Below are 16,073 nucleotides of genomic sequence, written 5' to 3'. Positions count from 1 at the left end.
CAGCGTATTGTTAACTCTGCTGTGTTCCTTGTATTGTTTTATAAACCTTTTGACCCCTCGTGTCATTTACAAGCAAACGATTGTAGATTTCTTCATTGCAGTGTGAAAATGACTTAAACAGCAAATTTGGCCATAATCAAAAATAAATTCAGGCTCAATTTAGTTTCTACAAATGTCTATGTTAGCTGTTCAACAATGGCTCCCTAAATTGGTCGGCTTCTGACGGGATGGAGGAAGGGACTTTGTAGAAGTTCATAAATAATACAACGTTTTCCCATACATGTGAATGATGTCATGGTTTGTGTCTGCAGCTGATTTGCCGTGCAGCTCTGACTTGCCGCCCTGCGCCATGTGCTCCGTCGCCGGTTGCCAAATGACGAGAAGATAATCCCGTTTTTGGGAATAACCAAAACAGTAAGTATTCAAAAATGTATTATGAACATGTGTGAGTATGTAACCGATGCCAGGCTAGAGGCACATTTCCTCCAGGTATTTGCAGCAAAGCATGTGGAGTAGAGCTTTGGGAATGGAAGGGTGGAGAGCATCCCTTCCCGTTGTTCTACCTTCTGGCGTAAAGTTGCTATTTTGGACACCCTGTGGCTGTGTTTGTGGACCGGATCAACCCGTTTTTTGTGTGTTCGGGTGTGAGACGTGATGTGGTTTGGTCCTCCCGTGCGACAGCTCAGTGAAAGGTCTCTCAAGGAGCTCTCTTGTTAGACTATCACCGCGCGTCCAAGCGAGGAGGAGAAAAAGGGAGGGGGATAGCAGAGGCAGACAATGCGGTTTTACGATGCGTTTATTCCTGCGTACAATTTACTCCATCATCCACAAACATATGATGTCCCGAAGATGCTGGAGGACTCCTCGTGATTTGGATATTTTTATTTATTTTTTAAAATATTATTGAAATTCCCTTACGTTTTGATTGAGAACAAAAATAGAGATGAAATTTCCAATAGAAACCCCAAGGAAACAAGTTAACTGGGAACCAGAACAAGGTTGGTGAAAAATGCTTTCTTATTATCTCATCACTTTAGATATATGTCATTTAGTCATTTAAACTACTCCTAGTCTCAGAAACATCTCATGGAGACACACCAATTTACACCACGCTGCATTATTCAAGGGATGAACACTTTTGCACTATTTTGTATCTATTATTTTTAACTGATTACACTTCGTGTTTTCTCTTCTGTCTAGTCTGTGTTTCTATATGGACATTTAACAAGCGACAATGATGTTGGGGGTATTTCTTAATTCTCTATCCTCCTTGTGCTTAGTTGTGCATGGAGACGCTACTGAGAGCGGAGCTTCAGCCAAATCAAGCTATCAGAAGTAACCTGCGTAAAACCGGAACTAGTTTAAAAATAAAAGCATACAGTTGCTGCTGAAGAATAATGTTGGCTATATGACTTATCCTACAAAATAAGACACGCTATATATACAATTATAACTACCAAAAATGGCTGGTGACAGTGGTTATTTATTACATAATTAAGCTCGTCGGAAATTGACCATGACTGAATGTGAGTTTATTTATCTTATTATGCCTAACATATGGTTACAGAAAACATGAGGATTTTGCTTGGTCTTTGAATAATATTGTAATTACTTGTTCTACTTTTGTTTTGTGATATAGAGTTAGCAGGACCAGTCCACCACTCCTTGAAACGTACTCAGTTTTATTTTGGAATCAGTTTTTTGCCGGAAGTAGGCCTACTTGGCCTTCATGTGTGATTCAGGCTGGCTTGATGCTAGATGTTGGTCCCAGCTGGTTAGTTCAACGCCTATAACCCGCCTTGCACCTGCTTGCACCCCAGGGAAGAACTGAGCCTAGAGTCCTGAAGTAACTAACCCTTAATGCTCCCTCGTGTTAACTGTTCCTGCTGGTTAGCATTTTGTTTATCACTGGTTAAATAATGCTTTTCTACACGCAATGTGCATTTGTATGCTGAAATGTTGACAAATTGAATGGTTCTATTGTCCCATCACAGCTGTGCCCCATTAAACAGTGTGTTACATTATAAATGCAACATTTAATTTCTATCATTAGAATTATCATTAGCATCCTGATATTTTTTCCATTGTTTTATGGACCTGAGTCCCCAGTGAGTGAACATTACCTCTGCTTTGGCCAGACCTGCTGGAAACAGAGGAAGGGCTGAGAGAGAGATACTATCAGATACAAATTACGGTGTCCCACTCAGACCTTATTTCATTACCAAAAAACAATATGAAGAAAACTCATTGGTTGGAAAAGGATTCTATGAATGCGATAGAGCCTCAAAAATATGAAATGCAAAGACAATTATCTTTATCCCCGGTTCGATTTTGCCCTTATGGTTTTAAACTTTGACAGACATGTAACCTTTTATTTATACTTTATTTATTTATTACTCTTAGGTTTTTCTATTACATAGCTGAACTAAACTCAATAATATCCATGTTTTTGAACTGCCTATAGCTGCCGTCACTCTGCTGCAAATAACTGATTTATTACATTTCAGATAAGATGAGAAGCATTCTTGTCTCATTGTAACTAGTTATTGATTTGGCCCAATTTGCAATTCATTTGACAGTTGAAGTTCATTTACATCTATCAAGATCAAATGCAGCATACAATATTGATGTGTTATTTTCTTTCTTCTGCTTCAGCATTCAGTCCTAATTTTCCATTCCATCTCATTTTCTAAAAATAGCCAGCCACTGCCCTTAAACACATGTATACATTGAAAGTGGCAGTTTTGCACCTTCCTAAGCTTGAAATCACTCTGCTGTTATTGATTCACTCACGATACAGGCATTAACTAACAAGATTCATAGCTCCTGCAGAGAATGAGACACTTCCCGGATGCCCTTGACTCATCAAGGTGGGGTGTGTGAGTGAGAGGATACATTGTACTTAGAATATCCCATTAGTGATCCCATACCAGTAAAAGAGTGTCTCTCAAACATATCCATATTGTGTTCCTGCATACAAGAGTTCCAACATTAAAGCCAACAGGCTCCACCCATGGCTAGAGGCATGCCGCACTCTCCAATCTAAGATAGGTGGGGGCGTCAGGGGGGAAGGTTGATGCTCTGAATAGCTTATTCAATGCGTTATACACATTAAAGGAATCTAAATGTGGCCACCTCCAAGGTGCTGCTTGCTACTTCGTTGACCTGTTCCAGCACCCATGCATTATTATAAAAACCCACCCAGAAACCTATTACTGAAAGTGGCACTCATCCCCCCCACCCCCTCTTACAGTGAATTAGCAAAATTGAATCCTGCTTTCTTAGCAGAGGGTAACTCAGCTTTCACCTCCTCTTAGAAATATTGTGAGGTTTTGGTTGGAAGTTTTATGTTTTAGATACTTGTAAATGTATTTTCTTTTTTTTCCGTTTTGCAGACTCATGCTTGTTACCTCCATTGTTTTCATTTATTACAATAATTCGATGTAAAGGTTTTCTGCCTGCGTGATTGAGGTGGTAGCGCAGAGACTGCAATTCACAGAAATAGTGGCTTTTATGTTTAAAACCCAAACCAAATTCTCAGTATTTGAAGTGTGAGCTGAATGCTGTGGAGCGTATTGAATATGTCTTTATGCTGATAGCTTTAAGTGTTAGCTTTGTGAAGAGCCCTTTATCAGATCAGAGTAGAAGGGAAATTACGTTCTAATGCGTAATGAGGTGGTTATAGGTTTTAATGGCTAAAGAGCCTTTGTTTATGTCCAATGTCGTGTTCAATGTGCAAAACAGATACACATTTCTCTCTGTGCTCGGGGAGTCCAAACCTGCACAGTGATATATTTCCCAAGCCCTCCCTTTAAAATAATTTACTTTAAAAAAAAAAAGTACAATATTTGGAGGCTTCTTACTAACAGATTTAAACAATCAGTGTTGATACCTACAGTATGAACCTGATGAATACCCAATTTGGACTTGAAACATTGAAAAGCTATATTGCTTTACTTATTGAACCTGGGAAGCAGAACATTTTTATTATTGGCTCCTTTTTGATGTTAATGCATTTGACGTGCATGAAAGCTTAAAGGATAGAGAAAATACTGTAATCAAACTCATTCCATAGAGTATTTTTTACTATTGCAAAAGACTTGTTATCAGAGTTGGGCATAGAACAAATGAATGTAAAAACAATTAGTGTGATTTCATAAAACATAATCTCAGAGGAATCTTTCTCAAAACTCAATCTGTCTGTAACAGATTCAAAGCCTTCAGCCAAGAATGGTCTGTTAGTTTTAATTGCATAAAATCATCAGAGAATCACTTTCAGAAGATACAGGATTGCAGTTTATGTCTTGGCATCCTCAAATACAATGACAAACAAAACAATATTCTCTTCTTTCCAATTTGTTCCTAGTGGCGGTCCAAACCAACTTGGTCCCTCCCAAAAAGGCCCAGTCTGGCATGGCAAAGTCAAGTCTTGTCCAGGCCAGTGTGGCCACCATGCAGAATCCAATGAGCTGCGACCCTAAGGCCAATGGTCACTGTCCACTGCCACGCCTGTCCATCTCCTCCCGCTCTGCCAGCGTTGTGGCCAGCATGGACGCCAGCTGTGACGGCATGGCCGCCGCGCTCCACTCAGTGATGAAGTGGAAGACGGTGCTGGCCGTGTTCATCGTGGTCGTTCTCTACCTGGTCTGCGGAGGTCTGGCTTTCAAGGCGCTGGAGCAGCCGTTTGAGAGCAATCAGAAGACCAGCATCACTCTGGAGAAGGCTTCGTTCCTGGAGAGAAACCCGTGTGTTACTCCTCAAGAGCTCGAGGTACTCATCAAGGTAAGGGATTGAAAGTCGAGATGGATCTGCACATTTAACAGACCTGAACTTTCTTTCATCTGTTCATTCAGCCCTTTGATTGTGCATTGCATTTATTGTATCTGTTCATCACAGTATATCTTCATCCAAAGATTAGTTTGTAAGAGGATAGAACGATGAGAGATTTAATTAAAGTGATCTGATACTGACTGCCATTCCATGTGATTGGATAAGAGGAAGAAAATCAGAGGACTTACCTTTTTGTAGCAGCAGTTTTCAAGATGGTGATTGCTATCAGAGGTAGTTAGAGGTTCTCAGGTTAATTAAATCTTGTTTCTTTAGCTTTTCACATGAACACCTTGGATGATACTGTCTTTCATGTCCAGACCGTCCTCCAGAAGATCAAGACTTTGATGTCATTGTTCTTTTTGCAGAATTTTACGGTATAATTGTTTAGGTTTTTCAAAAAAATTGTTGTCATATATATAATAGATATAGCAATTTCTGTATTTAAATATTGAGTAAAACATCTTGATTGCTGATTTTTGAAGAGTTCTGATTTGTAAAGATTATTTGTACTAACTAGCCTCGACTAAAAGCTGCTATAATCAACATTTTTAGAATAACAAGGAAATGACAATGAGTAAGAAATTAACCAAACAAATTATAATACTGCTTCGTTACTTCTATGTCAATTTTTTGTTCGTAACCTTTAGAAATTGTGTAGGTGTTTACTTGGAGCAGTGAAGTCCTCTTTCTTTAAAAAAAATGATTGTTAGAACCCAATACCTTGACTCGTTGTTATTGTACTTCTCTATTCAGTCGCAATTAACCTCCACATAGGAGATGGTTTTAAGGGTTATATTGAACTCAATCACAACCTTTTCCAGAGTGCTGTTATTGCTCCGATAATGCTTATTTATAGACACATGTGACAGAAGACACTCCCATGCTCTGGCCCCCCCCCCCCCCGGCTGATGGGTGAATGTCACGAGAAGACTTAGAGGCAGATCCATCATTCAGTGGGAAGCACATTAATACCTTCAGGGTCACCACAGAGATACCCATAATCCTCAGTGACACTTCACATATGTCAGTAAACCGACTTGACCTGCTAGCACATACTGTTGAATGTTACATAACAGTATATACAGTAACCAGTATAAGGGCAATTGTTTATCCTAGTGAAAAAGGTCATACAGCTGCTTAGAGAGTGGAGAACGGTGAATTGTAATCGCAGGTCTACATTGATGTTGTTGTGTCCCTGACTCGACTTGAGCAAACAAATAGTACTAGTAATAGTAAACAACCCACATTACAACAGATTGTGGGTTGTTTTGAGATCAAAATTGTATAACTTAGCTGTATCTTAATACCCTCAACAATACATGTATTTGTGCATGATATTCCAGAGTGAGGCTTTAACTACACCCACACGTTTTAAATAAGGAAACTAGCTCACGGCCACAAGAGCATTGTTGTCTTTGCTATAAGAAACGTTTGAAGCCAAGTTTTTCTCTGTCTTCTACCAAAACAGTGTGTGATATCTCTTCTATTTTAACAAGACATTTTGTTAAACTGGAAAGATCCAGAGAGATTTCTGGGGCAGATGGACCCTGAATCCTTAACGCTATATTCTTGATATCACATCAATGTCTGTCTGATCATAAAATCAGATCATGACAACCTTAAAAATGATTAATTCTAACATGTGCATCTCGATTAAACAACTTGTTGTTAAAAACACGAGAGACAACCCTTGACACAGGTCGACCTAAATCATACTGTTCCTGCAATGTTCCACATGTTTCTAATACAGAATAAGAAGCTTTCATTATCAACCAATAGGCCTACCTGTGTGAACTGGACTAGATAACAAGCAGATAGTGACAAAAATCATGCCCATCACATCATGACTTGATTGGGCATTTCCTTGTGGTGTCAGCCGCTTTATACCACAGTGTATGGCAATGCTTTACGCTGCTCTCTGATATTATAGGTCGAGATTTAAGGTCAATACATCAAGCTGACAACTGGAAGCGCGATTGGAAAATAATTTGAGATCTGTTGGCTTGCACTCTGCTGTGTTGAAACTTTGATATGTGAGGGTGTGCTGCAAAAGAAAAAAGCGGGACTCAGATCACTCAAACACTCCTATGCAGAGAATATTCTCAAGAAAAAGAGAGGGAGGGATTCTGCATCTATGTGGGTTAATTTCTTTGAGGGCAAATGTTTGTGACACAAGGAGCAAATGGCAAATCCCTTTTACCTGCCTAAGTAGTACCTCACTAGCATAATTCAGCAGAAAACATATGAAATCACATGAATACAGTAGATTGTGAAAAAGAGAGCTTTTTTGCATAATGTGCTTTCCATGTAGGTTAGTGCCCCAGTGAACCCCTCTGATAATCTTTAACTTAAAATAACCCCAAAGGCATTTGGTGTGCTTCACTTTCTGCTACAATGGCTCCATTTGACGGTAGCTTCTTCAACACTGCTCCAGTAAATATTGGACTGCCGATCTGTCTCTCCCTCCTTCTCCACACCCACGCCTGTTCTGTTACTCTATTTCAGAAAAGCCTCCTTTCTTCTCCACCCTCGCAGCACTCAACCTCTTTAAACCACAAAAGTGTTATCCCGGGTTTGTGAAAATAAATCAATAACAGTATATCCTTGGGAGATGTTTGTAAATAAAAACCTTTAGGTGTGCCTGAGGTCCGGAGGGAATCAATTATTTATTGCACAGGCCAGCAGTCACAGACCTCCTGTAGCTCCAAGCAGCAGCAGCAGCAGCAGCAGCAGCAGCTGACTAATGATCAGATCCAGAGACAGGACATAACGTCTATGACAGCATGTTACCAGTTATTTGCCTCTATTAAACTGTTTTAGAACTAATTTACAATATTACCTCTGCCAAATTGAATGTATTAAAAATGATAGGATTTGTGTAGTCCTTGTACAACTATGATGAGATCAGATTAAGTTTGAGTTGATCCATTGGCTTTTCTGCAGAGAGCTGAATTAGTAGATCAATACCGCTGCCTTTATGTCGATATGGTTTATAAAGTTAGTACCAGCAGCCAGTTAACCTAACGTTCACTGGAAAGACAGGGAGACATGTAGCCTAACTAGGTCTGTCCAAACTGAACAGAATCTGCTGTTTTAAACGCGCAAAAAACTAATTGTAAAAAATGCAAGTTATGGTTTATGTGCCAGATTATTTTTTGTAAGAAGCAGTGACCCTAGCAACCTTAAACTACAACATGTCATGTTTACATTTCTGTTTGTCTACAGATTAAACAAATGACATATCATGATTTAGATAAAGATAAGCTAACTGTTTGCAGATATAATGCGTACCAGATTGAGAGTTTTCTCTCAATTTCCTCTGCTAATCATCGGTAAGAAAGTGAATTTCCAAAGTTTCAAACTGTTCCTTCAGATATCCTTCCACGAAGCTATGACAGTTCTTCAAGTATAAAATAACGAAAATCGTGTCATGTGTGAAACTCGAACTGTTAAATAACACTTTTTTCCCTTGGCTGTCTTAAAAAAAGGCCTTCAGGACATGTTTCTTCACAAGTACTCAATCATAGAGTCTGTCTGGTCACAGGTTCTGTTATCGGTCCGTTCCTGCTGCGTGGAGCCTGTCACTCAAACAAAGATCCTCTATGGTGACACGGCAGTGATTACTGACAGTTCAGTGAATGTTTGGCAAAGGATTTGATTGAAAAATTGCAACTTTAAGAGACATGTGTGTAAATGTACAGCTAGTGTGTGGGTGAGCGAAAAGAAGACTGTGTATAGACCAAGCACTTGTAAGGCTTTGCTCCAAAACCCATGTTGGCTCAGTGTGTGTCTGTGTGTTCGTGTGTGCTTGTCAATGCATGTATGTTGACCCCGTCACTCATGTCTGCTTCAGCATCTGTGCTGTCCACCTACCCGCTGGGCGCCCCACAAAGGCAGCGGACCAAATTGGCTTTTCCAGCGCTGTCGGGATGACTCACTCTTTGGCACAATGTGGCGCCGTGCTGTTGTTGCCACCAGTCAAGTCTCTTTTATTGATGACTCACTTTATCTACAAACTACTTTCAAAAACACTGGACTACCTGCAGGGAATCTATGTCACGACACAGAAATAACAACATAATAATTGTTCATTGTTCATGATTTTGAGTTTTTTATTTTTGTTATATGGATGTAGTTATTTGTGAGAATGATTGTAAAAGTTAGGCTGCTTTATTAAAGGTCTACAGTGATTCATGAGAAAGAGGCTCCGCAACGGTTTGACACAAAGTTCCTAAACTAATGAAATGACTTTAAGAATAGACTAAAAAGTGAATTGTAAAACATATGGAAAAATATATATCTCATGTTAAATAAAACCACAAACCAGGGATATATCTGTGTATCAAAGCTGGGTTTTGATTATTTTTGCTCACTTTACAAACTGTTTTGATCATTAGCCTTATCTGTGATGGACCAGAGTCTTCCAGTTTGGCAGTCATTTAGGCAGCTTTAATGCTTTAAAGTGGTTCAGAAGAAGTTATAGATACTAGTCAAAGAGCGAGTGCTGCAGGGGAGAGAGCTTGGCACCGGCTCACAGGGAGCGAGGCACCATGCTGGCTGGATCATTGCTGTCACCTGCTGTGGGGCAGAAGGACACACTGAGAGGATAAAGATTTGCAGTGATTAAGCCTGCACTTTATTGATCCTGAAGTGAAGAATATAAAAACACACATTAGCAAAGGGCACGTCACAACCATTTGGGGTTGACTGTGTGTCTACAAGAACGTCTGTGTGCTTAATCTTCAGTGCAATCGAATAGGAGGAGAGTTGCTGTAACATTATAACACAAGTTGCGTCCTAATTAGCACACAACAACACAAATCATCGTCAGCATCCTCGTGTTTCATAAGTGCCCCTGGATAAAGAGGATTTTCCACATATCTAATGCAGTGTGAACTTGGCTGTGAAAACTGGAGACAAAAATAGACTTCCTCATCAAGTATTCAGATATATTGTGAGGCTATTATTAGCTCTCTCTTGGCTCAAGAATTAGGCTATTTGGGATTTATTATATAATTACCGCTCAGATTTGGCTCCTATATTGAGGCTATGTGGGCATGACTCTATTTCAGATACCAAAGTCTGTCTCATCGGGGGGTGGAGGGGGTGCAGGGGTGCACTGATGGAGCTGAGGTAATCACATGCATGATTATGAGTAGGCAGGTGCAGCAGTGTGGAAGTGATCCCTTACTCTGTCTGCTTTGAAATGTAGGCTATGTCAAAAGAGTTGATACATATTTTATCAGATGGACGTGCATTTTACTAACAGCTTGCATGGATAGTTTAGGGGGGTTGCCCTGAATTCAGGATGTTGTTAAATGCACTATTTTTTACCAATGGCAACCATGACTTTCATGCCAGCAGAAAGTGATGTTGAGCCCAGAAGCAAAATGCAAACTATTAATGTCCACAGAGATAAGAAAATTAAATGCCATTATCATAAAAAGCCCATAAACAGAAAATGTAGAAATAATTCAAGATAGTGTATTAACTGTTATTGCTACATATTGGAGCTCAGAATGAGATCATTGAGAATAATGGTGGAGGGTGTGAGAGCGTTGTAGGTTCTAAATGTTTCCCTAGACAAGCTGGAGATAAAGGAAAGCTCCGGGAGTAAAGGAAAACCTGACATAGAAGAACAAATAGATGAAGGTCTGTTTGCTGCAAGTGAAAGTCAATGTAGATTAAGTCAATGAAGTGAAGTGTAAAAACATGCAGTGGGTTAGAATGCAGACACTGCTCTGTGTGAAGAGTCAGATACTGAATAATGAGAAACAGATCTCATAGATGTTTCCGCATTTACTGATTTGTATGTGTATTGTTCAAAGCAATGGTTATTTTGTTCTTTTTTAATTAAATGTTATAACACAACAGCGTTTTGTAACACACACCCATGATCACATCAGCATATGGCAGATACACTAATGTTGAACTGATTTAATTTATTGTAACTGCATCTACTTAGCTGAACGTATAATCAGTTTATGAAATGCATCTAGGATTGTCTCCATCTAATTTATATTCCATTATGTTCTAATTGCAGCATGCTATAGATGCTGTGAATGCAGGAGTGAGTCCTATTGGAAACACATCCTACACTTCCAGTTACTGGGACATGGGCAGCGCATTCTTCTTCGCTGGGACTGTCATCACAACCATAGGTAACGTTTTGAATAATCCATTCTAATGCTTTCATTTCTGCTCTAGTTATGCTGCATAAGGTCATATCATAGAGGTGTTGAACTATTCATTAGACTAAAGTGTTATTTAGAAAAATGGCCATACACTTTTTACCCAATCAATTAAAAAGTAACCCACACTTTGAAGCTCTATAGAATCCTAACACTGCTTGTGTGTAGAGAAAAACAATATGACATTAGTACTGTTCTAAAAATTGGAATCTTCACTAAAAAAAACAAATATTTTTGTGATGAACCAAACAACAACATGAGTTACTGTATATATGCAAGACCTTGAAAAGGGATTAGAATACTTTTGAAAGGCTTTGTCCTTTCAGTTTGTCGAAGGTGTTTCTCAACACACATTTCTGTAAAGCTGTGTAAATCCCTCCCTCTTATTGCTATCCTCAGGTGAGTTTTACAAATCCCTTCACCCTCATGAGGTGGTGCTAAATGATGCAATACAAAGCCCTGTGGGATTTAACAACCGGTGAAGTTCAAAACACACACTGCTTATGCAGATTATTTAGTTTCAATTCACCTTATGTCACTCTATGAGTTTTTTTTACTTGCTCTAACAAGAAAAACAATTGATTGATCAAACACATTTTTTAATGAAATTGAAAGGCTCTTGATGCTTTGAATATTTACAATAGATATAGTTCCATATAGGAGCTATAATTCCAACATCAAGATGATACATTAAAGTTTCTATTTCTCTATTAGCTGCATGTCCCCTCATTTCAAATAAAAGGAAAAAAAAAAGTCCCGAACCTCTTGTTATGGTCCAGAGATTTCATTAACTAGGGATTTGCAACTACGCTATACAGTAGTTTTGAGTTGCTTCATTAACATCCGGATATCAGATTTTTAGACATCAGATTTAAGAGAATACAAGAAGTAAGACCCTACACAGCTTTAAATTAAACATGTTACAAATCAAAAAAAATTATCCTCTTCAATGAGTTTCAATTCAATTGCATTTGAAATATACATGATGAAACTGTCCTTTATGTGTCTCCCTGGCCTGGTATCTCTGTCAAATAATAATAATGCAATATCTCTCAGGAGGATCATTTCTTCTTGAGGAGCTTATTTACTACAGACTTGCAACAGTAGCATGATATGGACTTCAATTGATTGTTGGTTAAGAAGGTCTTGATTGTCTTCTATTGCTTTCATCCTAACACTCCCCCTCCCCCTCACCACTTGGCCATGATTCTATAATCTTTTTTGTTTTCTCTGCTCTTCATCGTGTTTTTTCTGTTTCTTTTTTATCAGGTTATGGAAACATAGCTCCAAGCACGGAGGGCGGGAAAATCCTTTGCATCCTTTATGCAATATTTGGCATCCCTCTCTTTGGCTTTTTGTTGGCGGGGATTGGAGACCAGCTGGGGACCATCTTCGTGAAAAGCATCTTGAGAGTTGAGAAGATATTCAGGGTGAGTTTAAGCTAGTTTCAGATATTGTTTTATTCTTATTTGCCAGTTTTTATCCTCTTTTAACTTCTTATATTGTTCTAATGGCATCCCATGTTTGTCTTTTTCAGCAAAAACACAAACAGATCAGCCAAACTAAGATCAGAGTGACGTCAACCATCCTGTTCATTCTGGCTGGCTGCATTGTTTTTGTCACCATCCCTGCTGTCGTCTTCAAACACATCGAGGGCTGGACCACACTAGAGGCCATCTACTTTGTTGTGATCACACTCACCACAGTGGGAATAGGAGACTATGTGGCAGGTAGATCATGCTACAAATAAAGAATGTTTTCTTTCTTCAGCCAACATTTTGTATATCAAATCAGGAAATCTCAACATTTGATGATGATTGAAAACTGAATTGTACTGTATCTCATGATGTAGATTATTGTTTAATTGAACTATCATGACTTCAATATTTGGTGTTTTTCCTTCCCCTCCAGGTGGTGACCGTAGAATCGACTATATGCAGTGGTACAAACCCCTGGTGTGGTTCTGGATCTTGGTGGGTTTAGCATACTTTGCGGCCGTACTCAGCATGATTGGAGACTGGCTTCGAGTACTGTCCATAAAGACCAAAGAAGAGGTGAGGTTCATACAATTGTAGAGAAACTATAATAATAATAATAATAATAATAATACATGGGACTTTTATAGCGCTTTTCATGAAACTCAAAGACACTTTGACAGAGAATTAAGACAACAACAAAAAACAAAGAAATACAAAAAGAGATAAACAAAACAGAAAATAGGGGTGGAGGGGGGTGGTCAGTGGTTGAATGCAGTGTTGAACAGGTGGGTTTTGAGTGATGTTTTGAATGCTGTGAGGGAGGAAGAATCTCTGATGGATTGGGGTAGTGAGTTCCAGAGGGTGGGTGCAGCAACGGAGAAGGCTCTGTCGCCCCAAGACTTGAGGTTGGTCCGGGTGGGGAGGGACAGGAGACTGGCAGTGGCAGAGCGGAGGGAGCGAGTGGGAGTGTGTCTGTGGAGGAGGTCAGTTAGGTAGGATGGGGCCAGGTTATGGAGGGCTTTGTATGTCATCAGGAGGATCTTGTACTGAATTCTCTGGGGGATGGGGAGCCAGTGGAGCTTGATGAGGACGGGTGTAATGTGATCACGGATAATAATAGATAATAATAATAATAATAATAATAATAGAACTAGAAATTCCGACCCTGCTACTGCCTTCTCTACCCTTCTGCTCTTACATTTCTCCCAATAATCGCTGATTAGCTCTTGTCAAAATGGTATCTAACAGGCTGCTATATTGTTTGAGTTGTTCAGCATTGTCCAAATAGAAGACAATGAAATGAAAACGCTGTATAGGTATAAGTAGTTGTAAAAATCTTCATCTATTCAGATTTCGTTGGTAAGGTTAAAGTGAAAAGAACATTGGCAGAACATTTTGTTATCATCGAGGTACCCATCACTCACACTTCTTTGCAAAAGCTGAATTAGAATTCTTTAAAGACATTTTTTTTTCTGAAACCGATTCCTGATCCTTTCCTTTCTGCACTATCGTCACAGGTTGGGGAGATTAAAGCTCATGCTGCTGAATGGAAGGCAAATGTCAGAGCAGAGTTTCGTGAAACGCGGCGGCGCCTGAGTGTTGAGATCCATGACAAGCTCCAGCGGGCCGCCACCATCCGCAGCATGGAGCGCCGCCAGCTGGGCCTGGAGCAGCGAGCTCTCTCTCTGGACATGCTGTCTCCTGAGAAGAGGGCCTTGTTTGCCAGTCTGGATGCTGCTCGCTTCAAGACTTCCTCTCAGGAGAGCATCGACACCAAGCTCAACAACCTGAGGCTGAAGGGGGCCTGTGAGGCGTACGACCATCAGGCGAGCGAGCAAACACCACAGACAGCATCTTCCTCAGAGGAGAATCTCTCCAACCTGCGTTTTGGATCCCTTACCAAGCTGGCCAGACGCAACAAGAACCGTGAACTGCGGAGGAACATTAATGAAGATGTGCAACGGACAAGCCTAGGAATAAATAATGCCATGCTGGGTGAGGAGAGGACGGAAGAAGAAGGAGATGTGGAGCCAGACGAGGAAAGTGGAGAAAGAAAAGAGGGAAACACCAGTCTGACAAACCTGTCACATTACGCAACGGAGCGCAGCAAGTTGAATGGGTCCACAACAGTGAATGTAAAAGAGGGAGAGAACGACTAGGCGATGAATAATCGAGTGCTTCAGAGACAGAGAGACAGAGAGACAGGGTGAAACACACAGAGACGCAGAAAAAGAGTGCATGGACCTTTGAGATGTCAGTAAATGTGCCTTTCTGTTTCCTATGCTTACATCATAACTGCTCCCAAGGAAATTCAGTCATTGTGCCATAGCCATGAGAAAGGAATGTGTTGCCAAAAATGTAAAGAGACAGAAGAGGCTTTAGTTAAAATACCTCACATGGGATGTTACTGTAGACTGAGCTACTTAAGAACCTTAATTTCTACGGGAGCTATCAATCCAGTTTGGTTGTCTTCCAGACGACTCTTAAGAGACACTTGGGCAACGGCTGTCACTTAATGCAGAATATTATTATTTTTTACAGATGTGGGCAGGACATCCAGAGAGCTAGTAAAATGTCATCCATCTTCAAAACCACTATCGATCGCCGCTTTGTCCTTTCATGCTGTGTTGGCTATTTTTAGCTCTGCTGCTTAAAGATTACAATGTCTGGAGGGTGGAAGGCTGTGTTTCTGCTGGATCAATAGACAATACAAGCATTTACCTTCCTGGCATGTACAAGTATTCCTACATGGTATGTGACTTTGAAAATGCAGCCTTAGGGCTTAAACTACTACATAAGCGCTCATAAAAAAACCACAAGCATTGCAGATAATTGACTTACTTGAAAGCTTGAAATACAGCTGTAATAATATTTTAATAAAATGAAATGTACTGCTTAATTTAACATTTTGCAGAAAAAGAATACACCAAGCTGGAATTCACTAGACGCATTTAATCACCGTTGGCTATGAGATTGTCCGCCATGTTGAAAACACTTATTTTGTATATTACATTCACTTTTATCACACATGTCTTCTGACGACTTCAACTACTTTTTAATTAATGAATGTGATGCTGTTGATTTTTTACTCATCAAGCATGTTTGTATATGTGTTTACTTTGTTTTATACCAGCCAAGCACTTGAGTTACATTTTTCAAAGAATCGAAAATATGAAAAAAACATGTTTCTTTTATCGTATTTATTTTTTCTGGAACACAGTCAAACAGAGGCTTCAATCGTCTTCACACTGAAATGTGTTTTGCTGTTGTTCCTAAATTAACTGACTGAAATGTTTGACACGTCACCAATTCATATTTGCATTTTACAAATAGGCATTGGCACTACTTAACGCCTTCTTGAAATGTTACTGAATTATTCAACGTATCACTATAGCGTGCATTGCATGCATTACTAAAGACAAAGTACACACTGGTTGTACTCGTAACCTATTCATCTGATATCATTAACCTTTTCCTTTGACCATGACCTGTGACAAGTTTGTTGTGTACAGTTTATTTTACGAACAGATCAAATTAAATGTAGTGAGTGCCTTTTTCCAAATAATAAAGACTA

The 16,073-nt window shown here is 39.6% G+C and overlaps 1 protein-coding gene across 2 annotated transcripts; it reads left to right on the top strand.

Annotated features, from left to right (window-relative positions):
- Positions 1–329: 329 nt before the first annotated feature.
- Positions 330–16,073, top strand: kcnk10b (potassium channel, subfamily K, member 10b). 2 transcript variants are annotated; one of them, XM_010767546.1, is made up of 7 exons: positions 330–414; positions 4,367–4,782; positions 10,874–10,991; positions 12,291–12,451; positions 12,559–12,751; positions 12,933–13,075; positions 14,017–16,073. In XM_010767546.1, coding segments are annotated over exons 1-7 (1,674 nt in total). In that variant the 5' UTR covers positions 330–413; the 3' UTR covers positions 14,659–16,073. The 2 variants fall into 2 exon arrangements, with proteins under 2 accessions (XP_010765848.1, XP_010765847.1); XM_010767545.1 differs by lacking the exon at positions 330–414 and adding an exon at positions 617–998.

The sequence above is a fragment of the Notothenia coriiceps genome, unplaced genomic scaffold (genome assembly GCF_000735185.1).
Source record: "Notothenia coriiceps isolate Sejong01 unplaced genomic scaffold, NC01 NC01_scaffold00004485, whole genome shotgun sequence".
Lineage (NCBI taxonomy): Eukaryota > Metazoa > Chordata > Actinopteri > Perciformes > Nototheniidae > Notothenia > Notothenia coriiceps.
Note: the sequence above shows the minus strand (reverse complement) of the source record. Positions and strands in the feature narration are given on the sequence as shown.